The sequence below is a fragment of the Daucus carota genome, chromosome 5 (genome assembly GCF_001625215.2).
Source record: "Daucus carota subsp. sativus chromosome 5, DH1 v3.0, whole genome shotgun sequence".
Taxonomy (NCBI): domain Eukaryota; kingdom Viridiplantae; phylum Streptophyta; class Magnoliopsida; order Apiales; family Apiaceae; genus Daucus; species Daucus carota.
In genome coordinates, this window is record NC_030385.2 from 39,163,623 (window position 1) to 39,187,010 (window position 23,388).

Below are 23,388 nucleotides of genomic sequence, written 5' to 3' on the forward strand. Positions count from 1 at the left end.
AACCTTCTGTCATAGACCCTAACCGCCCGTCAATTTAATTTCAAGTATAAAGAGTTTTAAAATTCAAATGTGAACCCTAAAATGTTAATTATTAATTTACATTCCAATATCAACATTACCACACCGTTTCTTCACACAGCCCTAAAATCTCAAATTAATTAGGGTTCAGGACAACTCTCGAGTTTAAATCCTAACCGTCAGTTTTAATTTCAAATATTAAAAAATTATTTTAAAACCCAAACACGAAACCTAAAAATGTTAAAACTGTTAATTTCAAATATTTTTTATAAATAAATACCTAAAACATAATATTGTGTTAAATTTATGCTTATTTCGTATTACATTTTAGCGAAGATTGTAAAATTCAAAAAGTTAGTAGTCATTTTCGTGCACGGTGACATTTGAGGCATTATTAGTTATTACTCGTGGCTCTCGGATCGTTTATGTCGTCGGTTTATAGGCCGTTTAAACAAAAAATGGAATCGTCTTCCTTTGCAATTACTCGACTGAGTCCGACTCGGTCTCTGTTTGATTCCATCATTTGACTCGGTGAGTCCACACGCCCTCTCTTCTTCCTTCTCGAAATTATTAACGTCGTCAAACCAACCCGCTCAGTTTGTCAACAAACATATTTCTCAATCCGTGTGTGCCCTTTTCCGTCATTTCACACCCTCCCTCAGCAATTACACACTGCTCATCATCTTCTTCCTCATACACGCATATATAGACACACATATTTATATCTGTGTATTGTTATCGATGATTCGGCTTCTCCAAACCCTAGCTTTCCCCGAGGTAATTTCTCATCCATTTTTCGATTTTGAATCGTATGTAGCTGTATGCCTTACTTGATATTCTGTTGTGATTCAACTCGTTACTTGTTAATCTGTTATGAATCAGTTAGTTGTTTCTCTCACTGTTTTAATCAGCTTTTAATTTGGTCTTATATGTGTGTGTGTGTGAGAGAGAGAGAGGTAGAGCGGGGGAGGGAGAGAGAGAGGGGGGGGGGGATATGGGGATGACATATTTATCCGACCCGATGGATACCCGACCGGTTCCAAACCGATTGCATCTACCCAAACCCGATTTTTTTGGATTTGGATCTAATTTTTAGATCCGAAAAGTTTGGATCTGGGTCTGGATCTTAAGTATTCCTAACTGAGGTAGAGGGGAGGGTGGGAGAGAGGGAGAGAGAAGGAGGGAGGGAGCTCAAGACTTGTATATTCATGTCCATGTAAGTGTTTGTATTGCTTGAACGTCTGTTTTTTTAATCAATTAATGTTTATAGTCTTTTTTTTGCTAGGGTTTTAATTTAGGTTTTTACTTGATGTGTGTTGTTATTTTTATATGTTTTGACAACTGAAGATGTGTTACTTTTTACGGATAGGTTGATATTTGATTGACAAGTGGTGATTTGTTATGTTGAATGGTGATTGAGAAACGTAAAGTAAACGGTTTAGGATTTGATTCCGAGATGTCCTCTAAGAGTAGGGAGAGTATGTCGACTGATGAAGATGAGTTTTTGGATGATGTTTTTTCGGATGAGGAGGATGACGATGATGATGAATTTAATGATTGTGATTCTGGCGCGGGGTCTTTGTTAGAATTGGGGGAAACTGGAGCAGAGTATGTACAAGTTGGGGATCAGACTTGTAGTATTCCGTTGGAGTTGTATGATCTTTCCAGGTTTGGTGATATTCTGTCTATGGATGTGTGGAATGATGTTTTGACAGAGGAAGAAAGGTTTGATCTGACAAAGTATCTACCGGATATGGATCAAGAGATGTTTATGCGGACATTGAAGGAGCTGTTTACAGGTTGTAATATGCATTTTGGTAATCCCGTTGATAAGCTTTTTAAATTGTTTAAAGGTGGGCTATGTGAACCACGGGTCGCGCTTTATAGGCAGGGTTCGATTTTCTTTCAGAACTGCAACCATTATCATCATCTGCAGAAGTATCAGAACTCGATGGTCACTAATTTTCATCAGATAAAGGATGCTTGGGCGAATTGCAAGGGATACAGCATTGAAGAGAAGATCCGAGTGTTGAATATTATGGAAAGTCAAAAGAGCTTAATGCATGAAGATATGGAAGACTTGGACACTGACTCAGAAAGGGAAGAATCGGTAGATGGCATGTGGAATAGGAGGCTGATGAACCAGAAAGTAGGACAGAAAATAAGTCATTATTCTGAGGAAAAGCTGAGTTCAGCCTTTGGTTACTCTTCTCGAGAGAAGCAGGTGGCACTTGATACAGCACATTATGAAAGGCAAAATCCAAAAGGGACCTTGAAAGTAACTGGGTCAAAGAAATCTGCATCAAAAGAATCAGCAGGTTGTTACTCTGCTGGTCGTCAGGGCATGAAAATGAAGTCAAGCCCTTATGGTCTTGCATCAATTTCTTCAAGATATGACATGGCATCTGGAAACAATTCACACGCTGCTGTCAGAATGAGAAATCGGGTACCAGATGATAATACTGACGGAGAAGCATTGTATAAAGTTGCTGTCCAGAGCAATCGGAGTTTCCCAAACACTAGTCGGAAGGATGATCCTGCTAACTCTAAAGTTTTAGAGAAGTATGAAAATTACAGGGGTGAGAAATATTCTGATATCTTCACAGGCTTACCTTTGTCTTCAAAAAAGGATTTTTCTGCCTACAATAGGAACAGAACTGTGAATCAGTTATCAGATATTGAGTTGTTAACAGCAAATCCATCTAAATCTGTGTTTTCTCATGAATACGTCAACAATCTTGAATCCCCTGATAACATGCAGCACTTAAATGTTGGGCAGAGAGTGAAGTTTGAGAAAGGGCACTCTTCAAATTTATCGTTGAAAGGAAATCGCGCTGAGTTATCAGATAGAGGTTATCCCTTTCGGCATGGGACAGCTGAAGACGAGCATTTCTCAACTGATTTATCACCTACTTATGGTGATTTAAATGTTAAAAGCAAGTCCAAGTTTGAAAAGAACTCTCCTGATATTAAAGTGAATGATAGATCTGGTTCAGGGTATAGAGAGAATTCAAAACATGAGAACAGGGGCGCGATAGCTAATCAGGATGGACGACGAGTTGTGCCAAATGTAAAGCGCCGAAAAACTTTCACTTCAGATTCAGACTCATCTGAGCAATATGAGGATGATAATCCTTTGATGAGGAGCAAGTGGGCTTATCCCGGTGGTGCCTCAGGTATGAAATCTGTTTCATTTCCTAAGCAGGCTAAATTTGTCAAAGGGGATGAAAAGATTGATGGATGTGGTGATGAAATTTCCAACATCCAGAAGAAGATGGGTTTCCATGGTACACATTCATATATTTCAGAAGACAATTTCAGCATGAAAGCAAAACAAAAGAATAAGATGGATGATATTGGCAGAAATTTTCCTGGACCAGGTAGGATGACTGGTTATAATTACGATGATGATTGGGGAGAGTGGTCCAAGTTTGGTAGGAATGGTCATGTACAAAATGAACAGAGCGAAAGGATTTTAATGGCATCCGTGCCTCCTTACAATGTTGGCAGGATGGAGAAAATAGAGACCATGCATGGCTACTCAATGGCTGACAATGAAGATGATTCACTTAAAAGTATATTGGCAAAGCATAACAACACTTCTGGTAAGATGCAAAATAAAGGTAAAGATATTGGAGCAAGGGACCGACATTTTGAAAGATCTGACATGCAGTTATTAGAATGCAATTCTTCGATGAAAAAGCGGAAAGTTAAGGATGATATGATGATAAACGTAACTGAGCCAAATGAAATTGGTACTCCTGAAAAAGGAGTTTCTGATCTATCTTCTACTGTAGTGTTAGCTGGAGAAGATGTCGAAAGCAAATCAGTGAAGAAGCAATTTACATTGATTACTCCTACTGTTGATGCTGAATTTTCGTTCTCAATCATTCATCTTCTGTCAGCTGTTCGCATGGCAATGACAACCATACTTCCTGATGATCCCGTGGACATGGGAAAGCATAATGGCAACAATAATGGAGTGCTGAAAGATGATGATGAGGAGAGTAAGCAGGAGGGCATTGGTGGGGAACTATCTCACCTAAACAGGGATATAATGAACACTGAGCGAACAACCGAGCTGAATCTTCCATCTCTTACTGTTCAGGATATTGTTAACCGTGTAAAATCAAATCCAGGAGATCCTTGTATTCTTGAGACTCAAGAGCCACTTCAGGATTTGGTCATAGGTGTTCTTAAATTATTATCATCTAAATCACCTCCTTTAGGAGCAAAAGGTTGGAAAGCAGTCTTGAAATATGAAAAATCTACAAAATCCTGGTCCTGGATTGGTCCACGGAGTCCTTCAGATCAGGAAACTACCGAGGAGGTGACATCTCCTGAAGCTTGGGGTCTCCCACGGAAAATGCTAGTTAAGCTAGTCGACTCATTTGCAAATTGGTTGGAAAGTAGTCAAGAGACCCTCCGACTAATTGGAAGTCTTCCTGCCCCTCCGTTGACATTAATGCAGCTTAACATTGATGAGAAAGAAAGGTTTAAGGACTTGAGAGCTCAGAAGAGTCTAAACACCATAAGCCAAAGCTGTGACGAGGTAAGAAGTTATTTTCGCAAGGAGGAAGTTCTCAGATACGCAATACCTGACAGGGCCTTCTGCTACACTGCTGCTGATGGTAAAAAATCCTTTGTAGCTCCCTTAAGAAGGTGTGGTGGTAAACTAACATCAAAAGCCCGAGAGCACTTTTTGTTGAAGCAGGATCGCCCGCCGCATGTTACAATTCTTTGCCTTGTCAGAGATGCAGCTGCTAGGTTGCCTGGAAGTATTGGAACAAGGGCTGATGTCTGTACTTTAATTAGAGATTCCCAGTATGTAGTGGAAGATGTCTCTGATGCACAAGTCAATCAAGTTGTTAGTGGGGCCTTGGATCGTCTGCATTATGAACGTGATCCTTGTGTTCAATTTGATGGTGAGAGGAAATTATGGATGTATTTGCATAGAGACAGAGAAGAGGAAGATTTTGAGGATGATGGGACGTCATCTACTAAAAAGTGGAAGAGGCCAAAAAAAGAAGCTCCTGACTCATCTGAACGGGGATTGGTGACTGTGGCTAATAATGCGAGTATAGAAGGGGGCCAAACTCAGATTGAACCAAGCTCTAATCTTATTGTTGACTCTACATGCATGGATGAAGATAAAAGGGTGGATCATCTGTATTATAATGATGGGCAGAATGAAGTCAACCTTGAGGGTCTTGACCAGCCTGGGATACATTATAGCTCTGATCTTATTGTTGACCCTTCCGGCATGGTTGACCATAAAATGGTAGATCATTTGCATTATGATGATAGACATATGGAAGTCAACATTGGGGGTCTTGGCCTAATTGGGATTCGTTCAGGCTCTGGTCTTAATGTTGATACTTCATGTATGGATGATGGTAGAAGGGTGGATCATTTGCAGTATAGTGATAAACATATGGAAGTTAGCATTGAGTGTCTTGACCAAACTGGGATTCATTTAAGCTCTGAAGTTCGTGTTGACCCTTTATGCATAGCTGATAATAAAAGAATGGATCATTTGAATTACAATGATAGAGAAATGGAAGTTAACATTGATGGTCTCGAATCTAAGCAAGGGATCATGGACCAAGGTCCTCCAATGGTGTGGCAGGCTCATGGCTTAAATTCCATCCAGGAGAACAGCTTGTTATGCATAGAAAATTCCAGACCCGGTGATTTTGACAATAGGAATTTGGGCAGATGAAACCAGCTTATGTTAGGAAGAAGCTCATCCGGAATAATGCTCAAGGTGAGCTAGTGTTTCTCAGCCCCTACTCCAAATCAGCTGGTCATAGATTTAGTTGGATTTGGCTGTTGGTATTTTTGTGAACTATCTTATCTGTAGTGTCAATTATTTTGCCTTTTTAAGTGATACTGTGTAGTGGAAGCAAGCAGCAATAATAATATCTCTGGTGGTAATAAATAAAAATAGAACTTTAAGACCAAGTTCATTATGTTGCAGCTTGCAGATTGCAAAATTTTAATATCCAGTTTTGAACATTTCTCTTTTGGTGAGCCTCAATTTTTATCTGTTATATATATTAGATGATTGCAATAATGTAGAGAGGAAAAATGAACCAACACATAAATGCTGTCTCCCTTTTATCTGCTTAAAGAGCAACATATAGTTCATAGTTTGAAGATAAGAATCTTGTCATAGATTCTGTTTCTGCATGAATAATTGAATATCCAGATTCTACAATTCACATTATTCCATCTTGATTAAAATCATCATATACGGTGAGAGTAATGATTATTTTTATAGATGAATAATTTTTGTCAAGCCTCGTTCCTTTCAAGGGGTGCTTCTACTCTTATGTGTGATCCATATTTTCCCACGAAACCAATGGAATCACATTAGTCCTTACTTGATTGTCACTTTGCTAAGATAGGGTGACAATTTATTTATTTTTGCGTTGTTCATTGAATATACAAAATACATGGAACAGTAAAATGACAAGATAAGTCTCAATTAACACAGCTATTATACACTTTGTTGTGGATTTTTGTACTATGCTGTTCTTGTTCATAAACATCAAGACATGTTAGAGAGAGTTATTCGTTCGGCTACGGATTCCATAGCATCTGTGTTATATTTTCTACTCGATAGATTTATGTAATGACAAAAGATTCAACACGTGTTTGCCCGTATTGCACTTAGTAAAAGATCTCGAAGTAGAACAAGAAGAATCCTAACTCACTTGTGTAAATTTACTCTCTCGAAATCTTTAGGTCTTAAATGAGTCTCTCAAAATCTTTAGATGTTAATGAGTAAACCGATATATCGTCTCTTTTATAAATTCGTTTTACTTATATTGTTGATCCCAAAATTTATTCGTTCTTGTTATTCATAACTTTTTAAAGTCGTTTGACTCATAGTGGTGTCGGAAATTTGTTCGTTCCTTATTATCTATAGTTTTGAAATTGTGGTTCTGATATCATTTTAACTCTATGGAATATTTAGGCATCCGGGTGTATGTTGTTAATCTAATAGACAAGGTATCTAAATTTTCTTATAAATATGTTGGTTCTATTACTAGTACATATACAAATTTTAGCTCACTAAAGAAGTCGGAGTAGCTATGAAGGCCTGGAACATACTGTTGTTCACTATCTGTTTTCTATATGTCCCTTCAAGCCATGGTAAGACCATATGTTTCTTTCTCTGGTTGAACAATTATTACAGTGTTTCTTGATATACTTAACCTTATAAACTTACTCCATGTTTCTTGTTTTAATATCGATTAACAGCAGCAAATTCAAATCTTTTCCGGGAGTACATTGGAGCAGAATCTGACTCTGTCAAGCTGTCCGACTTGCCTATAAACTCTGACGTCGAATTTCACTTCATCCTCGCATTTGCCATAGATTACACTACTGATAGTCTTGCACCTACTGACGGTGTTTTCAATGTTTTCTGGGAAACAAAAAATCTGGGTCCTCATGACATCGCTTCGATAAAAGATAAGCACTCAAACGTCAGAGTTGCAGTTAGCTTGGGAGGAGATACTGTTGGAAGTGGTCATAAACATGCAAAATTTACGCCAAAGTCTATAAACTCTTGGGTCAAGAATGCAGTTTCTTCTCTGACCACGATCATAAAACAGTACAACCTTGATGGTATCGACATCGATTATGAGCATTATGATTCAAATTCGAATACAGACATGTTTGCAGAATGCATTGGACAACTGATAACTAAACTTAAGGACGATAAAGTCATCTCATTCGCCTCCATTGCGCCTTTTGATGATGGCGGAGAAGTTCAGAGTCATTACTTGGCCTTATGGAGGAAATACGGGCATGTCATCGACTATGTTAATTTTCAGTTCTATGCATATGATAAGCTGAGTGTTCCGCAGTTTCTGCAGTACTATAACCAACAGCTTCATAACTATGAAGGTGGTCAGCTTTTAGCTAGCTTTATCATTGATGGTAATATTGGCTTGAAGCCCGACGACGGGTTTTTTGAGGCTTGTAAAGAATTGAAAGGACAGGGAAAGCTTGGGGGAATATATGTATGGTGCGCTGATGAATCTAAGAACAACGGGTTCAAATACGAGAAGAAATCTCAAGCATTGTTGGCGTCGTCTTGATCAGAATGCACAGAAGCAGAATAATGAAGATATTACGTGTGATGACTAATGCAAGTAAATAATTTGTCTCGGCCAAGTTTGCAGATGTTCTGATTTAAGCCAGGGGTTGTCTAATAATCTATTTGTTCATCCTGTAATCCCCAACTCTCCAGATACCGAAACTTTTACATAATATCAGGAGAAAGATCTGTTATATATGTCTACTGTTATGTGTTGGTTGTTTTTGTTATTTATTTGGCCTTGTTTGTTGATTTCATGCTATAATTCTGATGGATCACTTGATCCAAAAATGCCTGATGTACCTGAGGGGAGAAGTTGTCTTAATAATAGAAAAAAATATAATGAAACAGACAAAACTGTTTTCTGTGAAAAATATAACAGGCTGCAGGGAGACAGCTAGGAGTTCAAGATGCAAGAACCTCAAAGTTCCGCTTGTTTGGCAGAAACCAAGAAAGATAAGATGTACGCAGACCTTACATCTGCCTCCAGACATAAAGAATTTTTGACAGGGTAGGAGAAAGGGGCAGATCAAAAACATGAATCATAGCACCATATGAAAACAGGCAGCATATAAGACAATATATAGATGACTCAAAATTATTGTTTGAAAGCTAAATAGTATCACCTTGCATATAAATTTGTCTAGTCAATGAACGATAAAATTAACCACTGCAACAACGTACGTGTGTTAATAGCGTACAGAATCCATGTCAAGCAGTTGTCTTTATTCCCATAATCTGTGAATTTTGCATCTCTGAATTACTATATATATGGATGCTCACTGAGTTGAGTTCATCAAGCCTTCAACATAATATCATTTACTTACACATAATGGAGTTCTTCAAGATTGTCTTCGCACTTTTCTCTCTTCAAGCTCTCCTAATCGCCTCAGCAACACAGTTAGCTTCCGCGCCAACCTCAGACATCTTCCGCGAATACATAGGTGCAGAGTTTAACAACATAAGATTCTCAGACGTACCAATAAACCCGAATGTTGAGTTTCATTTCATCCTTGCTTTTGCAATAGACTATACCACTTCATCGTCTCCTTCCCCTACCAATGGAAAATTCAACATATTTTGGGACAATGACAATCTCAGCGCTTCTCAAGTCTCTGCAATCAAGAACAAGCATTCAAATGTTAAAGTAGCACTGAGCCTAGGAGGCGATAGTGTGGGAGATGGAAGCGCCTACTTCAGCCCATCTTCAGTAGATTCATGGGTTTCTAATGCTGTATCTTCGCTCACAAATATCATCCAAGAATACAACTTGGATGGCATTGATATTGATTATGAGCATTTTCATGGAGATCCTGAAACATTTGCAGAATGTATCGGACAACTTATAAAAGCCCTTAAGAATAACGGAGTCATTTCATTTGCTTCAATAGCTCCATTTGACGACGATCAAGTCCAGAGTCATTACTTGGCTCTCTGGAAGAGTTATGGTCATCTCATAGACTATGTCAACTTCCAATTCTATGCATATGATGCAGGGACTACCGTTTCACAGTTTATGAACTATTTCGAGACTCAGACAGCCAACTACAAAGGTGGTAAGGTCTTGGCTAGCTTTAGTACTGATGGAAGTGGTGGTCTGTCTCCAGAAAATGGCTTCTTCACTGCATGTCATAGGCTCAAAAGCAAGAAGGAACTTCATGGCATCTTTATTTGGTCTGCTGATGATTCGATGTCGAGAGGATTTCCCTATGAGAAGCAATCACAAGCATTGTTAGCCATATCTCATTAGTCTTGTGTTATCCTAAATTGCCAGCTCCAGTATATGTAATTGATCTTTTTATATATAATTATTATTTGTAAGAAAGTAACATGTGTGCTTGTTTCAGATAAACTTATATAATGCTTATTCATTTTTCATTCCAACATTAACTTAAATAATAATGAAAAATGGAAGGAAAAGAAGTAACAAATCTAGGACAGAGCCACTCTGTTATAGTTAACAGTTAACACCAGTGTACTTCCCCAGGTTCAGTGAAAGTGAGAAGAAGATGAGAATAATTAGATTAATTTTCATTTAAATTATATAAATTTTTCATTTGAGTATTTGCATATACGGGCTATTTATCAAATAAAAGTCACTAAATACAAATCTTAAATACAAATGAAGAGAAACTAGGCTTAGATGTCATCATCTACCCGAGTGTCATCCTCGATCCTACTCAATCCATCTCGGGTCCACTAGAACCTCACTATGACTCCGGATAGCCCCAGATGACCTCGAGACAAGCTCAAGTGCCAACACTTGACTCCACTCCCGTCCCATTGACCCCACCCCTGTCCCATTAGACCCCAACCCCACCCACTAGGCCCCACCTAAGCCTTGACAAGTCTCAGCTCGAACCACAAATCTCCTCGTTATCTTGCATCTCAGTTTTGTACTAGAGTAAGATTTTGTCAATATATATCTAAAGAGATTCTCCTCTTTTATTGGCCAAAACCCTGTCAGGGCACGCGTTTACCAGTAAACGATTCAGAGCTGAAATACGTTTATAGCTAGTCGTAAGTGGCAGGCATTGCTGAATGCTGAGCATTGATTTATCAAAAAGGATCAAGCACACTCTAAAGCAAGTGTGTCAAACAATAACCAATGTGACCACTGCCCATAACATGTTGTTCTGATAAGTCTCTCCTTCTAGATGGTAGCCACACAATAACCAACTTGAGCACTACCTCTGCTCCTGTGGGCTTCATAGTTTTCCAATGAAACAAATGACTCTCTACCTACTCCATTCACTTAGTGATACTCTACATAGTTTATATAAACATCAGAACTTCTTAGAGTCAAGTAACATTTATATAATCTCACAGAAACAAAATTTTCCTAAAAACTCTGCGTAAATACAGGTTCACAACTGCTAGTGGCCTGCTATATCCAGCCAATTTATATATTGACACTCGAACCAACTAAGAGAAACAGATCCATGATCCATCATTCATCAATGATAATGAAAATCCCCGATATGCTTCTCACCCTTACCATGATTCTTGCTCTAGTCTTGTACAATGTTGACGCGGTGAACTCAAATCTTTTCAGGGAATACATTGGAGCTGAGTTCAAAACTGTCAAATTCTCTGATGTCCCCATAAACAGAACCACCAACTTCCATTTCATTCTCTCATTTGCCATTGATTACACAACCTCATCAACTCCCTCTCCGACTAATGGAAAATTTAACGTCTTCTGGGACACTGATAATCTATCTCCAGCAGAAGTTTCTTCCATCAAGAAATCCCACCCGAATGTCAAAGTTGCGCTGAGCCTGGGAGGTGACACTGTGGGGGCTAAATTTGCTTACTTCAAACCTTCTTCAGTAGACTCATGGGTCTCCAATGCTGTTTCTTCACTCACCAGCATCATCAAACAGTATCATTTAGATGGTATTGACATCGACTATGAGCACTTCAAGGCCGATCCAAGTACATTTGCCGCGTGCATTGGGAGGCTCATAATGACACTGAAGAAGAACAAAGTTATCTCTTTTGCTTCAATAGCTCCTTTTGATGATGATCAAGTTCAGCAACATTATATGGTTCTCTGGAGGCGATACGCGCACCTAATAGACTATGTCAACTTTCAATTTTATGCTTATGATCAACAAACAAATGTGTCTCAATTTCTGAGTTATTTTAAGACTCAAATGTCGAATTATAAGGGAGGTAGGATTTTAGTGAGTTTAACAAGTGGTGGTAGTGGAGGATTATCGCCAGAAAATGGTTTCTTTACTGCATGCAAGATGCTAAAAGCTCGAAAACAACTCCATGGAATCTTTATTTGGTCTGCAGATGATTCAAAGTCTCAAGGATTCAAGTACGAGAAACAGTCACAAGCTTTGTTGGCATGATCACACTAGTATGTAGTATTATTATGTAAAAACTTGAACTCATGATCCTTTTTGTTCTGAGTCACTTACAAAATAAATCAAACCAAACTTTAACAGGGTTAGATCAAGTTTTACAAGGGACCGACAACAATACAGCGAATTGTTATTGTTAATGATGGCCTAGCAAGTGTAGTGTATACTGTGCGTGCTCGGATAAAACTACTACTGGCTTAACTTAAAACTACTTCTAGCTTAACTTTTAATAAGAAGTACAAGAATTGTTATTTTTTGTTTCAAAATTTTTGATTTTTATCTCAAACAGTTTAATTAAAATTATTGATAGAAACTGACCTGAAAATCAAAACCAAAATTGTACAACTAAAAATAGACCGAGAGAGTATTTGATTATTATACAAATTATTAATTGGTTTGACTAATTTTATTCATTGAAATAATAATAAAAATACACGACTCTATATATAAGATAAAGCAGATTAATTAATTAATTAAGTCCTCACTTTTTATCATAAATTATCTTTTTTCAGAAATCATTTTAAACAAAGCAGCCAACCCCAGTATTTTTTATTATTTTTTTTTTTTTGAAACTAGCCAACCCCAGTATTGTTCATTAATTCCTCCAAACGAAATCTAAAAATAAAGTTTCACTTTAACCCTCCCGCGCGCGCTTTTCCAATACACCAAACCAAAAATTTCGACAATTTTAGGCAAACAAAAACAGCCAGGTCACCTATCCGTGCGCCTCCTCCTCTCTAATCCTCACTGTCCATGTATACCCATCAACGGCCCTGAATCACTTTCACAACACACACGGATCGAGTACCAAACCTATCATTCTATATATTCACATCCCCAGATCCCCTGCTTTCTCATTCTTCTTCACTCACTCACAAATCTCCAACTTAATTTTAAGGTCTGCATTTATTTCAAAACTTTCTTGAATTTACTGTTAATCATTGCTGTGTGTGTGTGAATTTACATTAAAATCGTGTTGTTTTTTGTTTTGTATTTGAATCTCCTCAATCTGTTTGATAAAATGTCCCGCAGAAATCAAAACTAGCTAAGAAGCAACACAATGTCAGGAAGAGGCAAGGGAGGCAAGGGTCTGGGAAAGGGTGGAGCCAAACGACATCGTAAAGTCCTCCGAGACAACATCCAGGGTATCACCAAGCCTGCTATTCGAAGATTGGCAAGAAGAGGTGGTGTGAAGCGTATAAGTGGACTGATCTATGAAGAAACTCGTGGGGTTCTCAAGATATTTTTGGAGAATGTGATTCGTGATGCGGTCACTTACACCGAGCACGCCAGGAGGAAGACGGTGACTGCCATGGACGTTGTGTATGCTCTCAAGAGGCAAGGAAGGACCCTTTATGGTTTCGGTGGTTAGGGTTAGTTTGATTGGGGTTTAAAGGTCTTGCTGTCAAGAAATCAATGTGGGCTGCTGTTTGTTATGTGTAGTGTTTAACTTTTAGGTTGTAGTTTGTGAAAGGTTGATATTGAAAAGTTGTATGGTGTTGAAATGGTTTATGGAATGAATGATATGGTCCTTTTGCAACTTATTTGAATGCTTTTGGTTGTGAATTATTTGCTTAGTTTTCATAGCTATATTGTGCTTGTTTAGAGCAACCTCAAGATTATTTGTTCCGATCATAGGTGTTGTTCATAGTCCATAGATTTCAAGTGAAATCCATTTGTTGCGTGAAGAGAGATGATGTTATAAAATGTTTTTTGATTTTTGAAACCTGTTGATTATGAGGTTTTTAATAATTGGATCATGACTTTGTACTGTTGGGAACTTGTTAATGCCATATATGTATTTGAGAACCATATTTGCATATAGCTATGTTGCCTAGGTTCGAAATAAACCATGTCCATGTATATGTGATTGTGCATTAGAGCGGAGTGTAGTGCTAAAAGTTAGGGAAGTTAAAAAAACAAAAAGAATCTAAAAACAAATGAAATCTAAACAAGAACCAATCTCTCTAGCAACAACTTCCTCCCACCACCAATCTCTCCCCAGCATCTCCCACCACTTTTTCTCCGATCTTGACACTGAATCTGCCGCTCCTTCTTCACCGATCGCAGCACCTCTCTCGGCACTCTGATGGGCGTCTCCGCCTTCTGTCCCATCATCTTCTCCACCCCTTCTCACAACCGGAACGCCGCGCTGCCGGTGAACAACCCCGGCAAATCGAAAGAGATAAATAGTTTCTCGAGGTCGAGCGGTGGTTCAGTGACGGCATGATTTTTTCAGTGGATGAGATGGGATGGAGGTGGGGGGCTATAATTAGGGGGTTAATGGTGATGAGAGGGTTTTGTTTGCGGATAGGGGAGGATTGTTCGGTGGCAATGGGTTGTGTATATTCTCTGTTTGTTTGCCTGGGATCTGCAATCAAGGGAGTAGAGGATAAGATGGGGGAAGAAAATAATGGATTTTTAATCAGAAAAAGCTAGAATAAATGTTAACTGACGTTTTTTTAACGGAATTTGACGGGAATAGTATGACATAGAATGTTAGAATAGCATAAGTATACCAACCGGAAGTCAAAATTATTTTGCATACCATCTGGAAAAGCCAAAACCACAGATGTACCATTTAGAATTTCCCAAAGTTAAAATGGTTGTAAGCATAGTTACAATTTCAGATCAAAAAACAGTTTTTGATTTTAAAATGTAATATTTTTTTTGATGAAATTTTAAATTGTAATTAATGTTTAAATACACAGTTCTAAAATGAGACTGAAGTTTTCCGTATAATTTGATTATGAATTTTTCCTGTTTTTCAATTTTTCACTGAATAACCTGAATTCATTTTTTCTCCTTTATTGACACAGTGATCCTCGTTTGTATTTCACATCGGTATTGCGAAAACTAGTTCAATTTATAAATATAAATACTGCTACTAATTGAGATCATGATTTGTTGATGCAGACCGGGTAAAATAATGAAATCAATTCGATTCTTAAATTTATTCAATATTTCGATTATTTTAATATTCACTATTTCAGATTGTTTATTATCAAACAATCATGCATCTATCACAAAAATTATTATACTTGTAAATATAATTATTATACTTATAAATTTTTTTTATCTGCCAAGGTTTCACGAGACCTTCAGATACATATGCATCAATTATCTAAATTTTTTTATCTGCCAAGGTTTCACGAGACCTTCATATACATATGCATCAATTATCTAAAAAAGAAACATAAAATGATGCCTATCTTAAATATAAAGACACTAAGAAATGAATATCAAGATCATCAAAATTAATACTAAAATTCAGCACAAAATTCAAACACCTGCACATAAATTATGAGTTTAACATGAATTGCATCCAGGTAGTGATATTTACACAATCAAGCTATGAAAACAAAAACCAAATAACAAATGAAGCAACATATTAATTCAATTGCCCAAATATTTGAAAAACAAACTTAATGTCTGAAAGGTTCCATTGAATGTAAAGAGATCTTTAATAAACTAATATCTAGTTAATCCTGTCACTAGTTCTACAAATATGTTCTTATCAATTAATTATCTCGTCGTGGTCTAAGTAACCCTTGCTGTTGTTAACATAAGGGTTAAAGGACCAAGATAACAAAGTTCAATTAGACTTGTTGGTGTTTTTATAAGTAAATAACAACCTTCCTTGCCTAGTATCTTACCTACAACCTTACTCTGCCTTGTGCTTCAATGAACTCTTTGACCGTGACCGAGCCCCACTTGTACACCTTCCCACAAACTTGAGAACCTCATCAATTAAAATCACAGGGAAAGCAACGGCCACTACCAACAACCACTCGTTCAGGCTTAGTGGAACAATGCCAAATATTTGAGCAAGGAATGGCACATAAAGGATCAAGAAATGCAGTCCAAAGGAAACTGACATTGCCAGGAGGAGCCATGGGTTGACCCAAGGAGGCATACTCAAAAGACTCACATCCTCGGAGAGGGCATTAAGGGAATTGAACATCTCAATGGCAACCAATACAGACAGCGAGAGAGTCATAGCTTTGATCTTTCCAGTCTGAAAATAGTCACATGGATTAGCATCAAAATTGAATACTTGCGATCCGGCAGTAAAAGGTGAAGCAGAGAAATTCCCCCAGGACGTGCATTGATCCCAGTTAGCAAGTTGAGAATAGGAGACAAGACTGTGGCCATCTTTGCTTAGGTCAATTCCTAAGAAAGATTCTTGCGTGAACCAGATAATGAATACACCTACAGTAGCTATTCCTACATAGAGTCCAATAACCTACATTGAAAATATCAAGGAAATGTGAGCAACACACCAACACAAATAATACATCTGAAGTGTTTCTATCAAGGAGAAGGTACCAAAATATAAATACCAGATATCGAAACAATATCCATGCACTGATAAGAGAGTCGTCACTTCTGCGAGGAGGATTCTTCATTATGTACTTGTCAGGTGGATTAAATCCTAAAGCTGTTGCTGGGGGTCCATCGGTAACCAGATTGACCCACAAAAGCTGAACAGGAATAAGACCCTCTGGTATACCTAGAGCAGCTGTGAGAAATATAGAGGCAACCTCTCCAATATTTGAGGAAATCATATACCTGAAAATATCAGATGAAACCAAGTTCGCATGATTAATAAAGTTGCCATTCAGAAATTATGATACTTCATAGAATCAGAACTAATTTGCAGACAAGAAAGCGCACAAGCTTTAATACTCTGTTGGCCAGAATGGACATGAATGGAGAATTGAGAACAATATTAAAGTAGAAAAAAGGAGGAAAGAGTAAAAAAAAAAGAGACTGCATTTGCAAGGAAAAAGAGTAAAGATGAAGAATGAAGCATTGCTTTTTATATTAGTGGGTTTGAGTTTTAGATAATTTAGATAATTGTCAGGGACAGAATGAAGGAGAGAATGAAAATCTTTGGCATTAACCATAAACTAGTAAACATTCAGTTCCATTCACCCTAACCAAACACAAGTAGACAACAGAGATATTTCTGCTCAGAATGTAATATTTAAGTTTCTTCCGAAAAAACAGGGTTAATTAACCTCCGTTGTAATTATATTTCAACAACCAGAGCCAGTCTATCCTGCATTCAAGATTTAAGAGAAGATACTTCTATTAAAGGTTCTTTTTAAAGGAAAAGTGAACAGTAGAAGCTAGCTGCATAATATACCCCTACCAAGACCACATTCATTATCCTTGTTGATAAATTTTACATCATTGTTGTTTTCTAATAACAGAAGGAAACAAGAAAGAAAAAGGTGAGAGCCCATGGTCTGAGTGTATCTTACAACCTAGTAATTCCAACAGAGTACTTTTGTTTGACAGGGATAATAACATATGTTGCTAATGAGGTTATGCGTATTGACGTAAACAATTATTATGATAATAATATATATATGAGTAATCAGAAAGTGAGTCAGTGAAAACAAATTTCCAACAAGAAATGAGGAAGAAGAGAAGCGGTCGAAATGGCTAGTGATTCTGACTGATACATCAAAATTGTGTCCTCATAAAACATACGTGTAATCAAATATATTAATTTGCTGCATACAGGTTAAGAAACAGTGAAGCAGTAAAGAATATATTCACCTAATAAATGCCTTCATGTTGTTATAGATAGACCTGCCTTCCCCAACAGCAGCAACGATTGTACTAAAGTTGTCATCTGCTAACACCATATCTGACGCTTCTTTGGCAACCTGAAACAGATAATGTTGTATATCAGAGGGTAGGACAGACATACAGATAAAGTAAAATACCTGATATGACTTGTGACGAAATAGGTCATAACCCTTTTGCTAATATATTTATACCTAGCAGCATCGCTAAACAGTGAATCAATTGATTGTTACTTATGACGTATATTCCGATCAGGAGAATGCAGACTCAACATAACCCAGAGGCCAGAAGTAAAAGTGGAGCACTAAATAAGAATACCAAGTTGCTTAATTATAATTCAATAAAAAAAATTTATGAATAACAAATAATTAATTATATTTAATTTAACTTCTGGGATCCTGTTATATTTAATATTTAATTATTCAGCCACTGCCATTGCTTGTAAAAATATATTACACATAAGTTCCTTTCTAAATTTTAAATTTAGAGGCATGACCGTAATTGAATAAATAGTGGGCCCTGCAATTTATCTCCATACTTTACACTCTACGCATCTTTTTTTAATTATTTTCTTCCCGGCCTTCCACCTAAAACTTCTTTCAAACTGTTATGAAACAAATATTCTACTCTGACAGAATGTTTAGAATTTGAGGAAGATGACGTCAACTATGTGAGTTTAAGGGGAGCAAGGAAGTAGAACTCTTTTATGCATGGAATGTTTCTATGATAGAGAAAAAGAGATGAGATGTACCTCTGTACCCGCAATGCCCATTGCAATACCAATGTCGGCCAATTTCAGGGCAGGAGCATCATTCACTCCATCTCCAGTCATTGCAACTACTTCACCATTTTCTTTAAGTAGCCTTACTATCTCTTGTTTATGCCTCGGCTCTGCCCTAGAAAAGAGGAGCCCTCCGCTCTGCCTTAAGTGATTTTTCTTGTTACGATGATCCATGAACTCTCTCCCTGTTAAGCTCTTCGAACTGATGTCCTCATTCGGTTCGAAGACCCCTATTTCACGACAAATAGCTTCGGCAGTGTTCTTGTTATCTCCAGTAATAACCATGACCTGAATACCAGCTATTCTGCAGTCCTCAATAGCTTGGCGAACTTCTTTTCGAGGTGGATCCTGTGAGAAGCATTTTTTATTAAAGCATCAGTTGGGGAATTAAGATGAAAAACCCATTTGTAGGTTTAACAATATTTGAAATAACTTTTTAACTTACTCTTAACCCAGCCAAACCAGCAAACACAAGTTTACTCTCAATAGATGAGTAGTTAGATGGATTGAGTAAAAGCTCATGAGCTGGATGGTCTTCATCACCAGTATATGTTGCAAACTCCGCTAGATCATCCTTGTATGCAAAACCCAATACACGTAATGCACTTGATGACATTTCATGAAGGCTTTCTAAGATAGCTTTCCTGGACTTTTGGTCAAGCTCTACTACAGAACCATCTTCTAATTGAATGAAAGAGCTTCTTTCCAACAAGTTTTCTACTGCACCCTGTCAAAAATATCATAGACATCAGAATACTTTCACAGAGGCATTACGCTATATAGATGAAAGCATTAAAAATAGCACAAAACCAGAGCATTCTGATCTAATTAAGTTGTATGCAATAATCAAGTGTTTCATAGAACATGTAATTTATGGACATCATGGATAGGCATAGGATATATAAAAACCTCGACAATTCCTGAAATACTGACATACAGAAAAACTGTTCAGCATATAATAATCCATTAAATATGTGTAGAATAATTAACTGACAGGAAACTGAAAAAATAGAGGGTGAAGGGAAGAGATAAAGGTCATGTGTCTAAACATTTAAGTGTACTGCTATTATTGTGTAAATCAGTAAATGGTATCTTTAGTTTTAGTTTCCAATAGCACAACTTGAAGGGATGGAGTGAAATAGGTACCTTTACGAATATTGAATTTTTCCCAGAGCTAGAACTAACAATAACTCCCATTGACTTCCTATCACGATCAAACTCGAGTGTGCCGATTCGACGTTCAACGTCACACCATCTTCGGCAACAACCTTAAAGTGTAGAGGTGAAATTATGTTGTTACTAACAAAGAGAAAATGTAAATGCAAACAATAGTGCATAAGCAAACACTTCAATAATGACATACGTTGTGCATCACTACCAGTTGTGGACAAACTTGTATCTAGTCCATCAGGAAGCCCCATTTTCTCGACAAGAACCTGAAACAAATTACAATGTGTTTGTAAAATGAAATTAAGTCAATGTCTTATACAGTTCAAGATAAGCTAAATGAAATTGGGCAAAATGTTTCTACTAGTGGTGACATTAAATCTGAAAGTTAGACAGAATGCAGATACGCTTATATTATGTTACCACTTACCTTCAATGCTGCTTCAGTAGGCATCCCACTAGCAACATAATGACTTCCATTGTGTTCAATACCAGCATCGTTGCAGACAGCAGCAATCTTTGCAATTGTTTGAAGGTTAGTATCCAACTGACCAATGGGCCAACTTTGTATTTTTCCATCAAAAGGATTGTATGTAGTGCCATCAACACTAAAGGATCGGAGAGCATGTCCTTGGAGACCCACAGCGACAAGCTTAGTCACTGCCATCTGATTAGTAGTCAGAGTACCAGTTTTATCAGAACATATGACAGTTGTACAACCAAGAGTTTCAACACTTGGAAGCTTGCGTACAAGGGCATTCTTCTGAGCCATCTTACGTGTACCAAGGGCCAAGCATGTTGTAATAACCGCAGGTAAGCCTTCTGGAATGGCAGCGACTGCTAATGCAACAGCAATTTCGAAGTAATATGTGCATTTTTCAAATGAGAACTGAAAATTCGTTGGCCACCCATCAATGTACTCCCAAGATAGAAAATATTTCACATTAATAAGCCACACTAGGGCACAAATTAAACCAATTAACAAAGTCAGAACCTCTCCAAACTCATTCAGTTTCTTTTTCAATGGCGTATCTTCCTCATGTTGGGATGCTTCATGAATTTGTGAATGCACCTTTCCTATCTCTGTATTCATACCAGTTTGAGTGACCAAACAGATACAATTTCCATTGACAACAGTCGTTCCAGCAAAAACCATACATTTCTTCCCCTGAATTTCACAATCTTCTGGGACAGGCTTTACTGTCTTGCTAACAGCCTCACTCTCGCCCGTCAATGAACCTTGCTCAAGCCTTAGAGTAGAGCTAATCAAACTCAGAACCCTCATATCTGCAGGCACTTTATCCCCAACCCTAAGCTCAACAATATCTCCTGGAACAAGCTCTTTCGCAGGCAAATTTGAATTCTTCTGCCCATCACGAATCACCGTCGCATGTTCCGACTGAATTTCCTTAAGAGCCTCTAATGCTTTCTCCGCATTACTCTCTTGCCAAACCCCAACAATCGCATTCACAATCAAGATCAAAAATATAACCAAAGGCTCAACAAACGCCGTGATCTCCATTTCCCCACCTTCGTCCCCATCATACCACGCCAAAACAAACGAAACAACAGCAGCAACAAGTAAAATCCTAACTAAAGTATCGTTAAACTGATCCAAAACCAATCTAAATATCGATTGCCCTTGGTGCTTCTCCAACTCATTCCATCCATAAATCTGTCTCCTCTTCTCAACTTCCTCTACCGGTAATCCACAATCTCGCCTCACCTTCAACTCCTCTTCACATTCATGAGCATCTTTCGCCCACGCCGCGAAAAAAACTTGATTCGACGTGCTATCAGTCCCTGAATCCTCTCCCCTTCCTTCATTCTGCCCTCCTCTACCCATAAATCTCAACAATCTAATCCAAAACCACAAAAATTTCACAAAGCACATAAATCAGATATCACAACAATCAAAATTCAATAAACCTAACAATCTGATCCAAAAATACACAAATAAATCATCACACACGACCTAAAATCTAAACAATAAATCAGATCAACAGGACGCATGTGTGTGTAGGTTTGTGTGTATACAACAGTAAACAACGTGTACATATGTATGTAAAACAGTTATAATTAAAAAAAAACAGCGTGTAATGAGATTACCAGGGAAAGGTAATGGAGACAAAGGAGTGAGAGTGAGAGTGGGGAGCTTGATGTGGTTTCTCTCTCTAGAATGACGATTCTCTCTCTGAAATGAAGAGAGAGAGCTGCGGTTCCGTTGGGGTTATAACGGGGAAAGAAGATGAAGAAAACAAAGGGAGCTGAGCTATTCAATCTCTTGCCTTCCTCCCACTTTCCTCTTTTTATTCTCTCTCGATCTCTCTCTCTCGCTATCTCTCTCGTTAATAAACGTCAGTGTCAAATCTTGTTTGTTGTTTCAAAATATATATTATCCAAATAGTGTAGTGTGTGATAAGGAAACTACATATTTATTTACAAATTTGGGAAAAAATGACCCATGCTTTTTATTAATTTTTTTCCTAAATTAAATTTTCGATTATATATTTTTATTTTACAAAAATAAATAAAAATAACATTTTTAAGTAGCTGATCAAAATACTTAAAAGGTGTGTCAGAGAATCAAACGTCAGATAGGCAAACCGAAAGATATAGACTATGATCTAACAATCTAAGAAATTTAATACTGGAAGTCTGAAAACTGATTACAAACTATTAATTTCAGAAATGGGGAAAATGATTCTAGACTATTAAACAAAATTTAAACGAGATATTAATATGGATATGGCGCTATCAACTAATAGATTAATCTCCTAAGAGCAAGTCCAATGCAATGTTATAAGTGGTGCCATTTCTATAATTTGAAATCAAATGCTAAAAATCTCAACTCCAATGGGGTTCTATACTTGGATGCAAATATGCATATATGCATCCTTGGTTCTAAATTTGAAACCAAGGATGCATTTATGCATCCATGCCACATCATCAACTAACTATAATTGGTATATATAGTGGTGAACTTTAAACAAAGTTTAGGAGAGAGGGACTAAAGTTACTTAATTTTGGAATTATTTGGATGGAAAATGCATCTAGCATTGGAGTTGAAGTTCTATTTTAGCAACAAAAAACACTTTTTGGTGCTAAATTATAACAATAGCTATAGCTATTTTGCATCTTGCATTGGACTTGCTCTAACAAATGCTGAACTCCCCGCACAATAATTCAAGTTCGACACAAACAAATTATACTTAAGAGAATAGTACTTCCGTGGATGTTGTTAGCTGCTGATTTGTTTTTATATAAATTGTTTAAAATAGGTCATGTGAATGTGATTAGAGAGGGATCAGAAGTCATATAGTGATGTAATTAAATATTTCTGATAATTATTTTCATGCAGATGAACTTCTCCGGGAGAACATTAGAAAAGAGGTGGTCGAAGACAGCATATTCTGATATTTGTACCTGTGTCTCCTGCATTTTTTATCCTTTTTAATTTTAATTTACCTTTAATGCATGCATGTGAATTTATATGATATATTTCTTTCGCTTCTTCTCCCTGTGATGTCTTTGTCACAAATACGACAGTTCTGTTCACAGATATAAAATTCAAATTGAATTCTCATCATAATTTGAAAAACTTATGACATTCCATATTTCAAATGACCAGAGATAGTTTTCTGGTTTGAAACGTTTTACCAATTACATAGATAAAGAAAATTGTGACTAATACTTAAATTCAGCATAAAATACATATTTATTTTAATTTTTCTTTTGAAACCTGTTAAAATACGTTTCATACACATTTGTTGAGATCTTACTTATACCTTTGATCTGAAAAAATAAAATATTTATACTGCATGAAAAAAATT

At 37.2% G+C, this 23,388-nt stretch overlaps 6 protein-coding genes across 8 annotated transcripts; 5 read left to right on the plus strand and 1 right to left on the minus strand.

Moving 5' to 3' along the window:
• Positions 1-396: 396 nt before the first annotated feature.
• LOC135152910 (uncharacterized) lies at positions 397-5,982 on the plus strand. Of its 2 annotated transcripts, none has more exons than XM_064094096.1 (2): positions 397-795; positions 1,388-5,982. In XM_064094096.1, exon 2 carries the CDS (start codon positions 1,427-1,429, stop codon positions 5,738-5,740), a length of 4,314 nt encoding a protein of 1,437 aa, XP_063950166.1. In that variant the 5' UTR covers positions 397-795; positions 1,388-1,426; the 3' UTR covers positions 5,741-5,982. The 2 variants fall into 2 exon arrangements, with proteins under 2 accessions (XP_063950166.1, XP_063950167.1); XM_064094097.1 differs by lacking the exon at positions 397-795 and adding an exon at positions 1,212-1,234.
• Positions 5,983-6,122: 140 nt separating this feature from the next.
• On the plus strand, positions 6,123-8,383 carry LOC108221995 (chitinase 2). 2 transcript variants are annotated; one of them, XM_017395869.2, is made up of 2 exons: positions 6,123-7,179; positions 7,288-8,383. In XM_017395869.2, the coding sequence occupies exons 1-2, from the start codon at positions 7,119-7,121 to the stop codon at positions 8,130-8,132; spliced, it is 906 nt and encodes a 301-aa protein (XP_017251358.1). In that variant the 5' UTR covers positions 6,123-7,118; the 3' UTR covers positions 8,133-8,383. The 2 variants fall into 2 exon arrangements, with proteins under 2 accessions (XP_017251358.1, XP_063950169.1); XM_064094099.1 differs by having other exon boundaries at positions 7,291-8,383.
• Positions 8,384-8,874: 491 nt separating this feature from the next.
• On the plus strand, positions 8,875-9,960 carry LOC108222447 (chitinase 2). Its single transcript, XM_017396366.2, has one exon. It carries the CDS (start codon positions 8,907-8,909, stop codon positions 9,879-9,881), a length of 975 nt encoding a protein of 324 aa, XP_017251855.1. The 5' UTR covers positions 8,875-8,906; the 3' UTR covers positions 9,882-9,960.
• Positions 9,961-10,949: 989 nt separating this feature from the next.
• LOC108222093 (chitinase 2) lies at positions 10,950-12,101 on the plus strand. Its single transcript, XM_017395987.2, has one exon. It carries the CDS (start codon positions 11,074-11,076, stop codon positions 11,992-11,994), a length of 921 nt encoding a protein of 306 aa, XP_017251476.1. The 5' UTR covers positions 10,950-11,073; the 3' UTR covers positions 11,995-12,101.
• A 664-nt stretch (positions 12,102-12,765) lies between these two features.
• Positions 12,766-13,550, plus strand: LOC108219856 (histone H4). The gene is made up of 2 exons (XM_017393406.2): positions 12,766-12,904; positions 13,039-13,550. The coding sequence occupies exon 2, from the start codon at positions 13,067-13,069 to the stop codon at positions 13,376-13,378; it is 312 nt and encodes a 103-aa protein (XP_017248895.1). The 5' UTR covers positions 12,766-12,904; positions 13,039-13,066; the 3' UTR covers positions 13,379-13,550.
• Positions 13,551-15,378: 1,828 nt separating this feature from the next.
• LOC108223191 (calcium-transporting ATPase 4, endoplasmic reticulum-type) lies at positions 15,379-21,918 on the minus strand. Its single transcript, XM_017397312.2, has 9 exons — positions 21,665-21,918; positions 19,986-21,414; positions 19,752-19,824; positions 19,535-19,656; positions 18,834-19,115; positions 18,359-18,736; positions 17,578-17,687; positions 16,350-16,578; positions 15,379-16,252 (listed from the first exon to the last, which is right to left on the minus strand). The coding sequence occupies exons 2-9, from the start codon at positions 21,399-21,401 to the stop codon at positions 15,671-15,673; spliced, it is 3,192 nt and encodes a 1,063-aa protein (XP_017252801.1). The 5' UTR covers positions 21,402-21,414; positions 21,665-21,918; the 3' UTR covers positions 15,379-15,670.
• Positions 21,919-23,388: the final 1,470 nt, after the last annotated feature.